At 38.0% G+C, this 20,496-nt stretch overlaps 2 protein-coding genes across 2 annotated transcripts in view; one reads left to right on the top strand and one right to left on the bottom strand.

Moving 5' to 3' along the window:
* dzank1 (double zinc ribbon and ankyrin repeat domains 1) overlaps positions 1-2,740 on the top strand; it is a 43,053-nt gene extending 40,313 nt beyond the window's left edge. Inside the window, exon 19 of the mRNA XM_062977832.1 lies at positions 1,670-2,740. Coding sequence (XP_062833902.1) covers positions 1,670-1,748 — 79 coding nt within the window. The 3' untranslated portion in view covers positions 1,749-2,740. The remainder of the gene's footprint in view (positions 1-1,669) is intronic.
* On the bottom strand, positions 2,652-20,378 carry kat14 (lysine acetyltransferase 14). Its single transcript, XM_003219884.4, has 10 exons — positions 20,121-20,378; positions 18,382-18,500; positions 16,010-16,131; positions 13,732-13,913; positions 12,565-12,981; positions 10,422-10,984; positions 8,247-8,383; positions 5,579-5,754; positions 5,111-5,301; positions 2,652-2,966 (listed from the first exon to the last, which is right to left on the bottom strand). The coding sequence occupies exons 1-10, from the start codon at positions 20,374-20,376 to the stop codon at positions 2,793-2,795; spliced, it is 2,337 nt and encodes a 778-aa protein (XP_003219932.2). The 5' UTR covers positions 20,377-20,378; the 3' UTR covers positions 2,652-2,792.
* Between the last annotated feature and the right edge of the window lie 118 nt (positions 20,379-20,496).

Here is a 20,496-nt window from a genome sequence, read left to right as displayed (position 1 = left end):
AAAGGAAAATATGTGCCCCCCTCCTCTTTCTCCTCCTGACTGAGTTAACTGAGCAACAAATACTTCTGTGTGCAGCAACTGAAGTAAGTTGAGGATAGAGGGCAACTCAGTGAAATGAGAAAAACGTGGCCATTTGAAAAATAGAGTGACAGGGATTAACCGAGTGTGTCCCTGCCAAATCAAAACAATTGCAGTGTGTGAGATAAGAGGCGGATTCTGCCCGGGGTCATTCACTATGAATTCCAGCAAAAGAACAAATTCCAGAGTGGGAAGAAATTGTAGCTGCCTGCCTACAACATAAGTCATCTCAGTACTCCTTTCCAATATCTAACTTTGACAGCAAATACCAAATTGGTACATTTGGCTAGTACAAGGCTGGATAACTGGAAGGCTGAGGGCTACATTAGCCCCCACTCCCACCACGAGATCAATAAAGAGCTCTACTCCCCCCTCTGCAAAAATATATATTTTTCCGTAAATACTCTATAGGTGCTTTTACCCTTCTCTTTTAATAACAATATGAAAGGGGTGGCTGCTGTTCCACAGCAGATGAAGAGATATTGGAAACAGCAGTGTGGATTGGTACCAACTGCAATGGTATTGACAGTAGCCAGGAGCAAACAAGGTAACCATTGGCAGTACAACCAGTGCCACGTTAAACGTGGGTGCTGAAACGGCTGACAACACTCACAGAACAAGGATCTTTTTGTGGAATTCTTGCTGACACTGGATAATGGTTCAGCGAGCTTTTGAGTAAGAACGTTCACTGAGTCCTGGAAATGTGAATGGTATCAGCACTTGTGACAAACTTGATAGGCTGGAGTTATAACACTATATTCTTCCAGAAGGTAGGTATAATAATAGATATGGAGGAACTCAAGTCCACAGAGAGGGATCTGTTGTCTTTGAACCATGGTGAATGATGGTGGGAATTTTTCATTTATTTATATCCCAGTTTATTATTCTAAGAAAAGAACGAAAGCAGCTAACACGAAAAGAAAGACAATATATAATGAAATTCCATTGGTGAAAATATATAACAGACTTGACTATTTTGGTATGAATCTAACTTTGTATGGTGATGTGAGGGAAGTTCATAGTCACAGTGTCCAGTGGTGCAGGAAGATGTCTGCCTCACAAACTCTTGAGTGGGTACAAGGTGGACCCTCATTTGATACTTACCGCTGGGAGTATCTGTGAAGTAGGAGCCAAAGTGGCGCAATGCGTTAAACCCTTTTACCAGCTGAACTATTGACCTGAAGGTTGGGTTGCTGACCTGAAGGTTGCCAGTTCAAATCCGTGAGATGGGGTGAGCTCCTGCCTGTCAGCTCTTGCTTGTGGGGACATGAGAGAAGCCTCCCAGCAGAATGGTAACACATCTGGGCATTCCCTGGGCAACGTCTCTGTAGAGGGCCAGTTCTCTCACACCAGAAGCGTTTTGCAGTATGTTCTCAAGTCACTTCTGACACAATAAAAAAAAAATCAGTGAAGCAACTTTTCCTGAACCTCTCCCTCCAAAACAACCAGTGACTTGGGCATCATACAGCCTTTGCTGAACTCTTGGGAAGATCTGATTGTAAAGTTTGGAAGAAAGTAACAATGAAACCAACAAGACTGGAGCTACTGCCACGTGTACGAACAATCATTCCTTCTTTCTTTTTTGGTTCAGACCCATTGTTATGAGGCTTCTTTCTTCTCCAAATCTTCATTGTCTGGCATGGATATGCAGTCTCCTGGACCAGTATTGAGAGGTATTAAGGATGGTATTGCCTTGTGGACATGGCATTAATAGATACAGATGTGGTACTGATAGCAGTGGAGAATAATGCCAAGAGAACACCGAAAAAGCCCAGCAACTTGCAAAGATGGATTGGTAATTGACATAAGAAACAGTGGATTTCCAAATAAGGGAGCATAAGCGGAGGCACTCTTTATTTTCCGTTGCTTGCAGGGTAAAAAAAAAGGCAAACTTGGAGTGCCCATCAATGGGATCTGCCTGCTGCATATGAAGAGAGTGAAAGTCCCTAGACCTCCTGTGGCTCAATCAAGCTCCCTTATTTCTCTTTAACATTAAAAAATTGCAGACTTCACCTCTATTAATCAATAGAAAAACTTGATATTCTCCTACAAAACCCAAGATGGCATATCAGTATTGTCTAAAAATCTGAGAGGCAGTCTTTAAACAGGTACAGTTTCACAAGACTTTCAAGTACAACTGACTATAGGAAGCCTTTAAAATTAGTGCCTTTAAAATTAGTGCCTTAGAGACTATTCAAATGTCATGGTACTCTTCTCAATTTCTATGAATTTGCACTCTTTACTGTATAAAGTTTTTAAAAAACTACAATTGAATTTTGAGGGGTAAGTAATATACTTCTATGTAATAAAACTTGCAGCACCTATGATTGATACAAGAATTTTACAAAATGGAACAAAGAAAAATTCAATAATCGTACTGGTCAAATGTACTAATTGAACTGTTCTTTTCAATAGGGATCCACTTTACCTTACAATAAACAAGTGTTTCAATTTCTATCTTAGGAAAATCTACCTAAAATTTATTGTCTGAACTATCTGACAGTAAAATATATTGCCTCAAGGGGATGGACTCTCCTTTGGCGATTGGATAGGCATATTTTAGGAGACCTTAATTCTCACCAAAAAAAAGTCAGAGACTGAATTTATTAGCATTAAAGGCAGCAGAATTTTATAAATCTCTACAATAAAAACATTGGAATTATTTTTTTTCTAGTGACTATTCTTCTTTGAGACTCTCCCAATAAATTCTTACGTCATCGTCGCAACCTGAGAAAGAACGCGTGCTTGCACTCCTTGCTGTCCAAAGGATAGTATTTGTCATAGAAATCTAAGATGTATTCCTCAGTTTTAAATCCAAACTTTTGGTAGAGTAGCATTGCTGAATTGCTTGCAGAGACATGAAGGGTTGCATCTTTGCCCATGCAAGTCTGTCAAAAGGAAACGAGTTGTATTATAAGTCATGAGTAAAATGAGGACATAAGGAACCAAGAATGGACAAACGAGCGCATACATTATAAAGAGAGGAAGATACATTTACTATAACTTGAGGCATGAGGATAATAATAATAACTTTATTTTTATATCCCGCTTTCATCTCCCTGAAGGGACTCAGAGTGACTTACATGGGGACAAGCCTGATCGAACAAAAATTAAAACCAAACATAAATTAAAACGTATCTCAATAAAATCCATTCACAGATTCACAGACTACACATGAGATAAGGTTCTTGGAACCCAAACAAAAATGCAAGAGAAAAAAGCAGAGGTTATTCATATTTCTCTTCTTTGTATGAACTGAAACTATTGGCTTTGAAACTTGAGCAGGTACCATACTGATCACTAACAGAAGAAGAAAGTAATGCAATATACCAAACGAAAAATACTAAAGGAGCTGGATATTTTGGGAAGCAAGGGCTTTAGTTTAATTTATTCATCAAAAATGGCTCTTGCACATCTATCTGGTCACTCAGCATTCGGGGAAATTGAAGATTTTTCTTCTTTTAAAAGAAGTCCTTGTATAGTGAACAGTTGCAAATGATTTCCAATCAAGTAGTACATATGATAGGTATAAGTGAGTTGGGCAAGTTTCACTCCTCACATGCTGCTGGATCTTAAAATGAAGGGGCGGCTACTCAAGGATTTGTGTGGGGGATGGTGGTGGTGAGAAGGATAATTACCAGAGAGGACCTCTTTCCTTACAATTTATAAGGCCATGGTTGTAATACCATATAATGTAGAGCTCTGGTAGATGTTCAATCCAGGTGTGTCAGTCCTTGGCTAAACAGCCCAATTATCACTAGTTATTTTTAGGAAGAAAAAAAAGGAATCCTTTCTTTTTCCATCATCACTCAATATAATGGAGTGAGGAATAACGAAACTACATTTGTTGCCCTATTATTTCCTCACTTCAACTCATTCACAGATTGTAAACAGTTCCTTTTTATTTTTCTTGTCCATTTGTAAAACACAACGCTTGAGGCTTTAACAGCAGCAGGAGATGCACTGCTGAGCAAAGTTCCTCGGATTCAGAAGCCATGAGTGTTCAACTGCAAAATTAATTTCGGAGTCTTTTCTAGTCCAGAGAAATGGACTAGGTGGCCATATTGCTCTGTGTTATTTGGCTATGCTTTCAGCTGTAGGCCCCAGAACCTCAAACAGCAAATATGCACTATCTTTTAAAAAGGCTGAACAAAAACAAATCACTTCTAGATTTCATTGTTTTTTCTAGTAGTATCTGGATTTGTTGTAACTGCTGTATCCGTTTAGCTTTCTCAATCTGATGCTAACAAGGATTTCATACCTATTCAATCTTCTTTTTTAGTAATGCATTGTCCTGCTTGTTACTGCTGAAGGGACTTTAAATCAAGGAAATTGAAGCTTCCGTACATTCACTGGATTTTTAATCAACATGTTAAATATGTATGAATGTGTATATGAATACAATAACCCACTTAAATAGAGCCATTTTAAAAACTGTTACTAACAGGCACCATTATGGAAGGCAGCATTTCTTTTTTTGAGATCAGCAAAAGCATGGAGAAAATAAGTATCTAGCATGCTAAGGCCTTGTCTGTACAAGCCGTCTTGGAATTTATTTGCATGTGGAATTTAGCCCTAGGTCTCACAAAATACTTCAAAATCCGATGCCTCCATTTCTGATACAGTTTGATCAGCCTAATTGATGCCAGCTATTAAATGTCTTTAGAGATTCGGGGCTGTATTACTTTGTAATGACTAGGAAACAACAGCGAAATTCCAAACACAAGTCACATAAGCACTTGGGTAAACCTGTTCTATATGCATTTGTACTTAACATAAAAGGACTGTGTGTTGTCGAAGGCTTTCATGGTCCGAATCACTGGGTTGCAGTGAGTTTTCCAGACTGTATGGCCATGTTCCAAAAGCATTGTAACATTGTAACAACCTCTGAGGATGCCTGCCATAGATGTGGATGAAACGTCAGGAGAGAATGCTTCTGGAACATGGCCATATAGCCCGGAAAACTCACAGCAATCCAATAAAAGGACTATTTAATATAGATCAGAAAAAACAGAAGTGCTTTTCAATCTACCTGGATAAGATGATAAATCATAAAGGTTGCAATCCCTGACCGTCTCCACTCAGGATGAACAAACAGAAAAGAGATGTATGCTTCATTGTATTTAACATCTGGCACCATGAAACCGAAAGCAATTATGACTTTTTTGTAAAGGACAACAACGCTGAAATCTGGATACTGGAGGCATTCTGATAGGTCAATCCCTGTAAGATGAGAAAAGCAGAGTCATGAACAATCACAGACTGGTGATAGAACCCCTTGCGACGGTGGAACTACTGGGAGCCTGTGAGGTTTCTTCAATACATAGTTAAGTAACCTACAGTAAGAGCAATACAGTAAAATTTAAATGACTAAAGTGGACATAACAGGACAGTCTGGGCTAAAAGATCACAGGAATTCAATCCCCTCAAGAGCAATTAAAGTGGCAGCACACACTGAGATCACTTTAGCTTCTGATCTAGATCTTCTCATAAATCCTACCTGGCCAGAAGAACTCATGGCACAGCGCGTTAATAGTGGGGATGTGATTAGGCCGCACATAGCAATAATCAATGGGTGCTTCTGGTTCTGGGGTCCAGTTGGGATCATTTTTGTGTGAATAGGCACGAATCTCACTCAGCAGCTGAAGTTTGGGAGGTTTGGTCTCATAATCACGTCTAGAGATAACAAAAACAATATTAGACTGCAAGAGCAAGTGGACTTGGGCCGAGTTCCAACCAAAGTAGACCAAGGGCATCAATGAAAAACCAAGTAAACCAACACCAGTAGTACATTTTCATAATTCTGCAGGCCTACCCTAGCTGAGATACCATAGTGTTCATAATTCAATTAATTTTTTAAATGATAATAATAATATGTTTTCCTACTTTGAACTCTACTGTAGGGTAATTCTTCTGATGTTTAAATCGATATATATAAAAGTCAAAATATGTATGTATGTTTGTCTGTTTGTAACACTTTGTTGCCCTCTGTGATGCCACTGAGAAAGAAAAGTGACTTGTATGAGGGGAAGGGAGAAAGGAAGAGGAGAGCCACAAAGAGATTCTGCCTACCACTGCCATACTGCCACTGTGAGGTAGGTCCTCTTAAGAGTTGGAGAAGGGAGGAAACTAAGATAGGCAATGGTCCCAACGACACAAATTATATACAGTGGCACAATAAAATAGTGTTCCTTATATAGCATGGCAAAATCGAGATTTCTTTTTGGATTTTTTTCTGTGGAGGGGGGTATTAAACCATGGATGGTGGAATTCATGGATGCAAAATCCTTTAATATCGAGAGGTGATTATACTTCATTATTGTACTTTACGTACATGTCAGAAGTATTTTTAAAATATCCCACCAGGATACCAGAAAAAAATTAGAGGACCCAAGCATGCTCAGAAGCTTTCATTACAAAGTTGGAAAGGAAGGCACTTTTTAAGTTTTGAAAATTCTCATAAATGCTACTAGCATCATTGCCTTTCCTGTACCTCATTTCCATGTACAGTAGAGTCTCACTAATCCAAGCTAAACGGGCCGGCAGAAGCTTGGATAAGCGAATATCTTGGATTATAAGGACTGATCAAGGAAAAGCCTATTAAACATCAAATTAGGTTATGATTTTACAAATTAAGCACCAAAACTTCATGTTATACAACAAATTTGACAGAAAAAGTAGTTCAATACACAGTAAAGTTATGTTATAATTACTGTATTTATGAATTTAGCACCAAAATATCACGATATATTGGAAACATTGACTACAAAAATGGCTTGGATTATCCAGAGGCTTAGATAAGCGAGGCTTGGATTAGTGAGGCTTGGCTCTCTGGCCAGCATGGGCTGGAACAAGGCATGATTAAGGGAGCCATGAGGACAGTTCCATCTTGTCTTTTTACATCAGCTGAGGCCCCTCCCACCATCTCCAACTGACGCTCGGGTGCCAGAGCTAAGAGGGAGCCATGAGGACAGTTCCATCTTGTCTTTTAACATCAGCTAAAGGCCCCTCCCACCATCTCCAACTGACGCTCGGGTGCCAGAGCTAAGAGGGAGCCATGAGGACAGTTCCATCTTGTCTTTTTACATCAGCTAGAGGCCTCTATCCGCAATAACATGCTATTAGTTTTATATCTGGAGCAGAATGAAGAAGGCGGGGCCGGGAAGACATCTTTCCACCATGTCTCCTGTATCAATTTAATGATATAATGATATATAATAATATTATACTATACTAATATTATAATACATTGTATATACATGTAATATTAATAATATTATGATGTAATACAATGTAATAATAATTATAATTCACTATTATAATTGTATATTTATATTACATGCAATATTACTAATAATATTGCGATATAGTTGTATAATATAATATATTGTATGTATATATACTTGTAAACCGCCCTGAGTCCCCTTCGGGGTGAGAAGGGCGGTATATAAATGTCGCAAATAAATAAATAAATAGTGAGACTCTACTGTACTTGTAAAATGAAATAAGCAGGTTAGGTAAGCCTTGCACAAGTGAACAAACCTTTTTTCAAACCTTATAGAGAACACTTAAAGGTTTATTCTAAGCATCCAGAAATACATTTCTCTCTTAAACAACTTTCACTTTTCTTATGATTTTATTTTTGGTGGCTGAACTGATAGGTGTGTGATTATTATTATTTTTTGCTGGAGGAAGTTAGAGAGACAAGCAAATCTGCTTTCCTGTTTTTCCCCTGTATTGCTGTTCACCTTTACCTATATGTCCAGTAAAGAACTCTAGAAACAGCTGCTGTTTAACTTGCCTGTTGAAGGGAGCACACATAGCTTAGAGCAGGAATGGCTAGAACAGAATCCTATCATTTGCCAGCTCAAGATTTATTGAATTTTGTACTTCAGACATATTACTACCACCTGACACCAAACTCTGTATTTCTTCAGCCCACATTCAACATCCTCCCAAAGCTGATGCTGCTTACAAAATTCCAGCTAAAGAAAAGATTAGTAATAAAAAGGAGGCTAGAAGTATGAAGACTCTAAAAAAAGCTGTTTAACTAAGGCTTTGATAACTGAGGCATGCCTGTACCGTGTTTATCTGCCACCGTATGTAACAAATCTGAAAGTAAGAAGGAGTAGTATGTTTCTAAACAAGAGCAGCTTAGTGATCCTTACCTGATATAAGGTTTTAAGACACGGGATGTATAGGGACTGATGATGCTATGGTCAGCCAGAGCATCTTCTGAACCTACAAGTCTGCACAGAAATGTTGTTTCCATTTGTCGAATCTCCTTCACATTAGACAGTTTAGTCTGTAAAACAAGAAAAAAATACAGATTAAGAAAGTAGTTAACAATTAAAGGCAATAGTGGCCAGATACTGTAGTATCAAAATATTGAGAATACAAATGACCCCTCTAATTAATATGCACAATAAGTCTTTGGACATTTGACAAGAAAATATAAAACACATGTCTATCAATAAGTTACATGTAAGAAATATTATGATGCTGTTTGATACATTGAAATCTACACTAACAAGACAGCAACTATTAGTTTTATGCCCAATTTTAAGAAAAGTAAATATCATAGCTTTTAATAAGTATAGAAACAATAAGAATCCAAACAATGCCAAGCCACCTCAAGAATTTACCAAGCATTAGCTTTTGTGGTCATAAAAGGTAATACTGGATTTATTTTTTATTGTTAATCATCTTCAAGAGATGGAGTTTATACAAAAACGTGTTACCACATCTGCTTGTAAGATATTCCTATCTATACCAATTACTTTGTGTTTGGTCACTTTATGTGGGGGAACCTTCTGCAGTTTGGGGGTATAATGAACTCAAGAGTCATTGAATTCTTTTAAAATTAAAAACTAACAGATATCTAACAGATAACTAACAGATAACTATAGCACCACACATCCTGACAAATCTCTCCCAGGAAGAATCTGTTTCACCTACTGATGATAGGAATTGGAAACAGCTCCAGATCTATATATCAACAGTAAAATAACCCTTAATTGTGACTGAATAAAAAGCTATCCTTAATTGTGACTGAATATAAAGCACCAGCTCTACAAGGTGATAATCAAGAGCAGCTCTGGAGAATGGCAAAATGCAATCAGAAAATTTTAAAGTCACAAATGCATGAAGATTCAAGGCAGAATGCATGGTGGAAACTTTCCAGCAGCCTTTAGCTTACTGGAAAAGACTAGTTGTGTGTTGACAGGAATGGGATTAACATTGTGTAAACTAAAGCCATGGGTATGGCTTCAGAAACTGACATTCCCAAGTGGAGCAACCTCATGAGCCAGATTAGGGAAGCTTGCAATTTAAAGGTTTCTCGTGGCTACAGTAGGAAGATTAAGGCCTAGAGCTCATAGCTAAATATGTTAGCATAAAAGGATGAATGCATTTAATAGCAAAAATATACAATAATTCAATTGTATTTATGCTAGGAGAAAATTCCTCAAATGTTCCCAACTTATCTTCCATGCTTTAAATCATGGTTCTTGTCACAGGTGCACACATCCCTGGCATACTTTAATTCCAGTGTAAGTCAACCGCTTTATTATTATTTGAAAAATATTGAGTTTTCAACTTTAAATTTTTAAATAATTCTTATCTCTGCTAGAATTTCCATATTCAGAATATGGAAAAGCATGTTAGATTTCAACATGCTGCTGTAATTTCTTTTTTGGGGAAATAAGGAAGTCCAAGTCATGCTTTATTCTTAATAGTAGAACAGGTTGTAAACTGATTGCAGGCATATCTCAGTTAACAGACAATCTTTTCTACATAGTCATTTTATGCCAACCCCTTTTCTTCTTAATACGGGAATGTAAGAAAGGTGGACATGCTTAGAAAGTGATTTAGACCTACAGTAAGTATTGGGCTTTCAGGAAAGCAACTGAAGAGAAAGGGAAAGAAATTGGAGTTTTGGGTAGACACATATTTTCCATAGAATTGGAAGAAATCCCAAGGGCCATCCAGTCCAAACCCCTGCTATGCAGACACACGCAATCAAAGCACTTCTGACAGATGGTCATCTAGCCTCTGCTTGAAAACCTCCAGAGAAGGAGACTCCACCAGCCTTTGAGGCAGAATATTCCACTGCCAAATAGCTCTTACCATCAGGAAATTCTGCACAAAGTAGTTAACATTTCTCCAACATATTAAGAAGAATTTTGCAATTAATGCTTCCTTGACCACTGATTTATACAGAAACAGCAAATACAATTTAAATGTGTACTACATGGTCAAGAAGACATCTTCTCCCTTTGCTGAACAACCCCCATCCATAGCAAGGGAGCTATTTGAAAAATGATTACATTGGAAACATTAACCTGATATCGATCCAAAATTCTGAAGTCCTGGCTGGTAGTTCTGTATGTTGCATAACCTGCTGACACACAGGGCACATTCTCTCCTTCCTTAGCTCCATAAATCCGATCAATCAGGAGAACAGCCGCATTCACAATGTTATCCAAATCAAAGAGAGGAAGGCCTCTCTCTCGTTTAGCTTGCCGGACGATCAACTTGCGCCTCAGCCTCCGAGCTTCAGGGGTCATGGCAACAGCATTTGGATAGGTTTCCAAGTTCCGCATAAGCAGCTTTTCTTCATAAATACTAACAGGTCCATATCGAGGAATACCAGACCTAACATCCTTATGGTCCAGTTGTGTCTTCCTTTTGTCCTTATGCTGGTCCTGAAAGCCTATGCGGGTATTCTCGGGGTTTTCAGAATCACCTTCCAGTTTCTCTATTTTTTCTTCCTCACTCTCCAGCTCCTGCTTAATCTGTTCAGGTATCTTCACCTTCTTTCGGATCATTCCCACTGAAGCACTGGATGCTGGGATGTATTCTATTCCTGGATCTATAACACCATCACCTTCCATTTCTTCATCGTCTATAAACATAACAAAATATGTATTTTGACAGTCAGAAATAATGTGACAGCTCAACCAATAACATCAGATGCAAAGTCAGGCAATGCCAACTCCTGGCTATGGAAGTAAATGGTATTTACTAGTCTTGTGCATTTGTATAAAATTGCTACCCGTTTGTTTGTTCCATTCATATGGCCATTGAGGGCAGCATTATTTTCCAACTTATCAGGAAGAGGCGAGGAAACTGATTTTTCTCAAAACTCCGGATGTTTTGCTAAATTTCTAATGAAGTAGCACTTGTTGATCTCAGGTTAGAATCACCCAATTTGTGGGAGGAGAAATTGGGGGAGGAGTCAAAATAAATTTTTTCGAGCAATTTCATTTTGCTCCCCAAACAGGAAGGGTTGGTTATAAGCTACCTCATAACGCTTCTACTTTGCAAAAAAAAAGAAATAGTCTTTTAGGGTACTTTTTTCCTCCCTTCCATGATTTGCCTGTGTCCTGTGTTGGGAGGGCCAGTGCTGTTGCCATTCCAAATGGGATTCCCAGTGTAATCTGATGAAGTCCTGGGTCTCACAGCCTGACTTACACAAAGGCCCTATAAGAAACAGATATCAGAAGAGGGGAAAGTCCAAATGAATCCAGTTGCCAAAGGCTTAGGGAATGTTGAAAACCTCCAATTGCCCAAACAATTCACACTGCGTTCACTCTTTATATCTCATTTCCAGTTAGCCCATGCTTCCGCATGCTGTTGCTCACTAGGTGGAAAAAGATTCGCCATGTAGATTGCTGGGGAGCCAGTGATTTCGATTTCACAGCAACTTGGACCCTTTCCCTCCCCAAGGCCTCCTGTAGGTTACTTTATTTATTTATTTATTTATTTATTTATTTATTTATTTGCAGTATTTATACCCCGCCCTTCTCACACCAAAGGGAACTCAGAAAACACATTCAACAAACATTCAATTCAGATTACACAATTAACAAGCACAGACAACACAAATGAAGGTAAAGGCAGTTTTTCCCATCTTATTTCTGGCATCTTGGAGGCTGTGCTCAACTCTGGCTAAGAGGGGCGGGGTGCTGTCACTCCATCTTCCATGCCGAGGAACTTTTCCTCCCGATCGATGTCCCTAAGGCACCTTATTACCTCCCCGCTAAAAGCAGTACCTATTTATCTACTCACATTTCTGCCCAAACTGCCAATCTTTGGATTAGTAGGGTTTTTCTACAGCACAGTGGTTTGGCCCGCTGTGTTAAGCCCAGCAGGTTGAGCTGCAACACCTAGGATCTTCCCCCACTTCCCTTTGTCCCATCAAGTTTCAGACAGTAGTGGAGCAAGGACTCTTTGAGAAAAACATGGCAGCTGCTGGCTGTGTCAAAGATAGAAGTGCAGTAACAGTAGCAGCAAAGATTTCAGTTTTTGGGGTCTTTTGGATTTCAGATATCCAGAAAACAGAGGCTAAACCTATAATGCTTAGTCATATTTGTATTTTTCATAGATGTTAACCAGTTCCTGTAAAACAATGGTCAAGAAATTGTTTTGTAAAGGAGATCTAATCGAGATTAACAGACAATGAAACATTTAAAAAGCCTTTACCATGGAACAGGGCCTGGGGTGGCATTATATCTGGAATCAGGTCTGCTTCTGAGAGGAGGCTAGGTGTAGCTGAGTGTGAAGCTGGCGTTCCAGGAGCAGAAAAATCCGGAGAAGGAGATGGAGAAGGGCTGGTCAAAGGAGTTCGATCTGAGGAGCTCAGGGATGAAAAGTCAACCACCTCTCCTTTTTCAAGCATGTCAGGACGCCGGCTTCGACTGATAAATTTAACAGGTGTGGAAGAGGTACTCCGGTCCAAAAAGCCTGCCGCCTCCTTCTGGGCTCTCCTGATGTCTTTGGCTTCCTGAGTTCGAGACCTCTTCTCTTTGAGTTCCATGGCAGATTCTACTGGATTGCGGCTCGCTCGTTTTCTAAGCCCCTCCACTGTAATGATTGGATCCAAAGATGGTTTTGAACCTCCTGGAGAACAAACAATGATTTTTAACAAGCACTGAGAATGCTGACTTCTGAATTCAACTGTATGGTAAGGGCAAAATCTACTTCTGAATATGAATACAGAACAAACCTAGAATTTTTAAAACAAGACAAAAAAGCGCAATTCATTTATAGTCAAATAGGGGCTAATGTAATTAAATCCACAGTATGTGTCACAAAAGGTGGTAATAGATTCCCTGTCATGAACACTGAAGCTTTAAACCCACATATCAGAGAGAGGAAAGTGAAAAGATGAGAGAGGGAAAGAAAAATGCAAATGGCTCGTGCTGAGATAATTAAATTAAATGAAACTGAAAATGAGTAGAGATGAAAATAATAGAATAACTTTATTGTCATTGTACATCATAAGCAAAATTAAATGCCATCCCCAATCACATTATATATGTAGAATTACAAAAGAAGGCCAAAAAGGAGATCAGAGATATCAAGCAAGAGAAAGAAAGGGAAGGGATGCTAGAATTCACCTTTACCATTCAACACTAACCTATCACATACAATACCACTGACCACTCACTCACTCCATGCAGAAATGTCACATACATTATACATTGATTTCTAGATTTGAAGTAAACTATTGGCAGATTGCAACTCACTGTCTCACTCCTATCAAATTCTCAAAGCTCAGAACACTCCCCTCATACACGGTATCTTTAAAGACTAGGCTTATTTACTTATTTAAATGTGAAAACCTACATACAATGTACAAATCATTACCTTTAACTTTTAAGGTAGATGAAGAAAGTTTCTCCCCTTCAGGCTTCAATGTAGGAGGCCTATTATGAACCAGCTTCCACCACCCTGGTTCTCCAAATTCCTGGGCCCCTGAACGAAAATACAAAGGGCTTCCCACAGAAAGACAACCAGCAACAGTACTCCACCAAGTAGACGTCTTCTTTCTAAATTAAGTGAAGGAAAATAAAATGTAACAGAAAGCTAAACACGGGCAGGAAACAACCAGGTACTGCAGTCAGAATCTAAGACATTCTAGTGCCTGAGGCAGAAGTACCCAGTTAGCAGCTGAACCTTGCTCTTCTAAATCTTGTGACAGATTACAAACTTGGAGAGAATCTGAGATCAACAGATATATAAGTATGCATAACTAATATATACTCTATATTAACAAATTTATTCTAAAGCTTGGAAGGATAATTCTTCATTATACAGTTACAGTAGGAACTGTACTGTGAAAAAAAACCTTCTCATTCAATGGTAAGCTTTACTATAAAGTGAAAGATGAAAATGAAACAGTGTGAGGCCATCCTCCGCAAATTTTATTTCCAAGCAGCTACTAGCAACAGATCAGTCATGGCACCTGACATTGCAAATCGGTGTATGTTTCTGCTGGAAGAAACATTTATTTATGTTATATGCAATGTCTATCAATGATCCATGAAGTTGTGGTGTTATTATACAGAGACAATAAAGATAGTGTGTTGAGAGAAAATGGAACATTTTCTTCTTGTTCGTATTAAGACAGAGAGAACATAAATTAGACCATAGCAAGCTACAGCAAGGCAGAAATGTTATTTAGATATTAAAGGAACAAGTAAATGTTCAGTAAGGTAGGCAAAAAAAAAAGAGTCAATAAGAATCACAACTCCATGTCTTATAAAAATGACATCTCTGAGCTTGAAACTAAAATCCAGAATCTATTGGATGAGGTCTATAAATTAACCAAAAATACAACAAGGTAAAAGGTACTGAAAACTGAGATACCCTCCCTCCTTCTCCCATTTTTGGAAAAGCCTACAATTTATTTCTCTCAGATTCTGTTAAAACCTACTGCTGTGCTTCATTTAGATCTGTCATAGAAATAAATCTTTTGCTGGTTTGGCAAAGTTTTGACAAGCAAGTCAAAAACTGTCCAAATTTTCATCACACATAACATGAATTTTTTTATTGTAGCAGTTGTTGGCAAAGTAATGTCAATGTGGAATTAAATACTGACAATAATCTAACATTATAGAGATCTTTGCCTCCCACTGACTATAACTAGAAATCAACAAATGTCTCTACTGTTTTTTTATTTGTTTGTTGGAATTGGATGGAATTTTCAGTCACAGTAACACATAGATAGATAGGTATAAAGAGTTTTGTGTTAGGAACTGACAAGGCACAAATCACACAAAAGTAGCAGCCTGTTATTTAGAGAAGTGAGGGGGTGGGGGATTTGAGGGGGGGTATTTTCCCAAAGCTATTTTCTCTTAGAAAAAAACAAACATTGAAACACCTTTTAAAAAGATTTTTTGAATATTGCATAAAATAATTAAAACAAGTTGTCAACAAGCTTGTTTTTAACTGCAGTCAACTTTGATTTATGGTGACCCTATGACACAGAGACCTCCAAGTCACCCTATCATTAACTGCCCTGCTCAAGTCTTCCAAACACAGCTGTGACTTGCTTGATTGAATCTATCTACATGGAATGCAGTCGTTCACTCTTCCTATTGTCTTCTACATTACAAAGCATTATCTTTTCTGGTGAGTCAATCTCAGTTTTGTTATCATGGCTTTCACTGAGTTTCCAGTCTTGAATTCATCTAGGACACATTTATGTGTCTTTTTGGCAGTCCACAGAATCCACAGAACTGCCCCTCAGCACCACATTTCAAATTACAGAGTTCTCTTCCTATCTGTTTACTTCACTGTTCATCTTCAACTACTATAGTTGGAAACATAGGCTCTAAATTAAATAGTAACAATCTGCAATGGTATAATATACAAGTTTGGTACTGAGCTGCAATAGCATTTCTTCAGTGAACAATACATTAAATTCTGAATTTCGTAAGAGCAGGATCATGTTCTGATTATGTGTACCAAAGCTACCTAATACAGGCAAGGTAAATAGTAGCTACCCTCAGGATCCCTAACAGAGTATTTGTGAAGAGCAAAACAGAGAGAAAGAAGGAGAGCAGATAAGCAGAGACAGATAAAAGAAAAAAAATCATTGGATGCATTTGGAAGACCTTGTAAGACTATTAAATGCCATTACCTGTTTCCTAACAGAAAACTCCAGTGTTTTTCAATGAAAGCACAAATATCTTCCTTCCATCTGAAATAACCTTGGCGGCCAGTTCCTTCTAGTGATAAATTGTACATTGCCAGCATGACAACCTGAAATACAAATAGTAATGCTTCATTTACAAGTAGTATAAAGGGTTTTTAATCTGGAAGAAGAAAAATTCCTTTCTCCTACTAACTGTTTATATTGACAGAAACTTCTGACTTTGAAATTCAATCTACTGTATTATTATTACTTCTTTCAGTTCAAGACTCAAAGCATTTTACAACTGATTAGAAAAATAGTTACAAATTCACAAAATACAGAAGTTAAAAATGATTAAATTGTCCAAAAATTAAAACTGGTTTAAAAGCATAAACCTTATAAAATCCAACAAGATAACAGATAAACACGCACACTATACAATGCTAGCTGTGCCTAAACAATCTGTCCTCAAAGGAATGTTGAAACAGAAAAGTTTTCACCTGTTTATGGAAAGAGAGTAGAGGGTGCCAGTCTAGCCTCCCTGGGAAGGGAGTTCTAGAGCTTGGGAGCAGCCACTGAGAAAGCCCTCGTCTGTGTTCCCACTAGATGTACCTGTGAGGGCAGTGGGTCAGAGATCTCAAAACTTGTGAGAATTCATAAAAGAGACCACCATACTAACATCCTTAAGTGTGATGCCAGAGTAACACTGCCACTGCAAATCCAATATTATATGGCAGCAAGGTAATGAGAGAAAATTATGATTCAGGCAGAAGCCTCATTACTGCCTGGCAATGTTACACTAGCACATAAGGTGGATATTTGTTGAAATCAGTGGATAGCTAACCTCCCTCTGCTTTCTGATTTATTTATTTTACAAACAAACTTACCAAATTTAAACAAATAATTCTCTGGTCCAAATATACACTTATACTAAGTAAAGTGAACATAGCATTGAATGAAACATGTAGAATAATCACAGGATGTCTTAAACCTACACCTGTTGATAAACTCTGGCATTGGCCCCCCTGATGTGCAACAGGAAGTTGCTGCTAAGTGTGAGAGAAATAAGGCTGAACACTGTGAAGGCCATCCACTGCATGGCTATCAGCCTCCTCCCAATAGACTCAAATCAAAGAAAAGCTTCATGAGGACCACCACTCCTCTTGATGTTCCCCCAGCAATAGCGAGGGCGTCTCTCTGGGCAGCTAAGCCAGGAAATCCCACGAAGGTCTGTCTCCAGGGGCAAATCAAGAATGGGCAACTTGGAAGTCACTGAGCAGACTCAGAAGTGGAGTGGGAAGATCAAAAGACAACCTGACAAAATGGCACTACCTAAAAGAATCCTCCACCTTGTGCAGCTGTGGTGCAGAGCAGACAACTCCGCATCTGTATGCTTGTCCGCAATGTCCTGCCTCATGTACAGAGGAAGAATTGTTAGGCTACAGGCAATGCGATCGCTGTTGCCCATTTTTTGTCAAAAGATATTTAGCCACTTGTGCTCCTTCTATTTTTTATCAGTTTTATACTAATTGATGCAATGCTTTTGATACGAAATGAAGTATAATTCTAGTCCATATGTTTTTAGCTGAAGTTACGTGTCGCATTTTAATCTGTTGTTGCTCCCCACCTCATTCAATGTGGAAAGTGGAGTTGGAAATAAATATTGTTGTTATTGCTTGTAAGTGCAATTAGTGACTTGAAAGTTTTGCTGATACTACAAACATCCCCCAAATAAGATTTTGCAATCTTCTTATGAAAATATCTGATAAATGTATCAGGAACACTTGAAATAAATTGGTTTAGAAACTAGATTTTGTTTTTTAAAAACATTTTTGAGTAAACAATTTAGTTTATAATTAGTTTATAATTAACTTTGACATGTTGCTTTCAAGTATTTGAACTACTAAATACTTAAAAGCTACAAATTTAATTGGTATATTTAAAGTCTTAGACAATTCAATCTGTTCTTCTTTCAACACAGCAGAGTTGACATTGAGAATGTTTTGTGTTAAAAATGAAGAAGGTAGTCAATACTAGATTAAACTGAGTGCTTGCTAACATACCGTGTACAGCCAGCATGGTTCATTATATATGTACAAAAGTGTTTGAAGGAACATGGGGCTACAAGGTATAATGCCACTTTCCATGTTAATTGTGTCCTTTAATGTTAAGGATTACATTTGTAATGATTTTGAACTACTCTAGCTAGTAAATCACTTCCTTTTTGCCTTTGCATCAAAAAGTTAGCATAGTTTTGTTTAACAAAATCCCTAGATTCATATACAGAATCTCAGTAAACAAACAAAAGACCCCCAGTGTATATCATTACACATAAATCTGAAATGTTCTTACTCCATGACTGCTTGTTTGCTACTTACTTGCTGCCAGGTTAGTTTTAGCCGTTCAAACTGCTCCTTCCCATCTTCAGCGCAATCAGAGCAAGTAAACTTGAAAAAGTTATCACCTTTGAGGTGGGTGATCTGTTCTCTCACTTGACCTATAAACAAACAAGGAAAGGCTTCAGATTTTTCATAAAATCAAACAATGTAAAATTGCACATTGCATTCTATCAGAGTGGAGATCCATTGGCTTCAGTAAAGAGGTTCTTAGTAGATAAGCTTGCTCCTTAACTAAAGAGACTGAATAATTTATGCTTGAATTAAATTTCAACATATCAGCATTAAAAGATTAACAGAAATACTGACTCTAAGAGGGTAGCCTTTTGAAAATCTGAACACTTTAACCTATTCTGCTATACAGTAAGAAATACTGACTGAAATACTACTGAACACCCTAAGCACAAATAATGCTAGATATTTTTAGAAGAGATCATACCTCATAAACTTCACAACGTTATTTTTTCAGTTGCACACCAATAATTCTAATCATGACAGGGAATCAACAGATAATTAGTACAAGAGGCTCCCACTTATCTGATGGTCTAGGGACCACAACACTGTCAGAAAGTGGAATTGGTTGAGAAGTGGAACCCAGGGTTTTTTTTAGCTTACAAGTGCACTTTGGCCGCTGGAAAATGAAAATAATACATTACAGTATAGTGTAACATATATATGAGCAGTTCCAAGTGAACCTCGTAGACAAGATATGATGGAACAGTGGACCCCTCATCAAATTACTGGAACTTATATGTAATTTTGCAAGCTTGAAAGAGCAACACATCAGAAAGCAAGGTGTTCAAAGACAGAAACCTGGAAGGATTTCTTGCCTGGTACTGAAACAAACTGTGCCACTATTCATATTATATCAATTATGAGGCTTATTTAGAAGAAATCATCATCCAAAAAATTTAAGGTTCATGCTGGAGTTTTTCAGGATTCCCTTTCCAAAGCAGATACCATCACTCCATGAATCTAGGGACCCACCTACATGAGCCTTTTAATGCAGTTTCAAACTGGTATTGAAAAAAATGGCTTTGTTCTGCAGATGATTACATAGGAAATCCTGGAACCAGTTTGAGGCTCAGTGATTGCACAAACCATAGAACACTGATGTACATTAAGGGCTTTCTTTTGCTAGCTTTCATGGTCATTTGTTGTCTAGCTAGTTTTGAACGGCATTAACTGGTCAGTGTAGATGGGGCCATAGACGAATTTGCAGATAGGATCCAACACAGTGCAAATACTAAAGTTGAGAGCAATAACAGCAGCATACAGAAAGAACCACCTTAGGTTTGAATGTGGGGCTTCACAGAATTTAACTCCATAAATACCATCATCATAACTGCTCAACAGTTAAAGCCTGTGTAGTCGGTTTTCTCCTATCAGCAAACAGAGCAAGACAGCAATGACATATAACACTTGCAGCTGCTTGGCATATATCCTGGAGGAAAAGGAAAAAACCATCCACAGCAGACATAATTTGTTCAGCATTTTAATTTTATTTCTATGAGTCCATTTGCATAGTTATTATCTCATTAAACAATGAAGGTTTAATCATAAACTATATATTCTAGATGGACAGTATTTCACATGGTTGAGAAGCACATACATCATTTTAATACACATGCATACACAAACAGAAAGACAAACAGGCAGAAAGAGAGAGAATAAACCTGGAGTTCACAAAACCACAAAAATTAAATATAAGGGAATCTTACTTGCAGCTATCCATTTCTGGCATCTTTCACAATAATAGGACAACTCCTCTGTCCAGGATGTTTCCCCTTCATCACTATTCACAGAATCCCCACTCTGATCATGACTTAAATCTACTGATGCCTGATCTTCAGATTCCACTATGAGAAGAGTCTCCCCTTCCACTTCCCCTTCTTCCAGTCCTTCAGAAGGGGACGTCCTTGTTGCTTCATCATCATGGCAGCTCATCATCTCACTTATGTACATATTATTATCCATTGTGCCTTGACAAAGAATTTGTTTGGTATGCTAGAAACTTCATCTGCTAATAGCATTAGACGTATGAAGATTATCCCAATAAACAAGAAGCCTATACAATTACTGAAAGGAACAGGAAGT

The sequence above is a fragment of the Anolis carolinensis genome, chromosome 4 (assembly GCF_035594765.1).
Source record: "Anolis carolinensis isolate JA03-04 chromosome 4, rAnoCar3.1.pri, whole genome shotgun sequence".
In the NCBI taxonomy this organism is placed as follows: domain Eukaryota; kingdom Metazoa; phylum Chordata; class Lepidosauria; order Squamata; family Dactyloidae; genus Anolis; species Anolis carolinensis.
The sequence above is the reverse complement of the archived record's forward strand: the minus strand, read 5'-3'. Positions and strand labels throughout refer to the sequence as shown.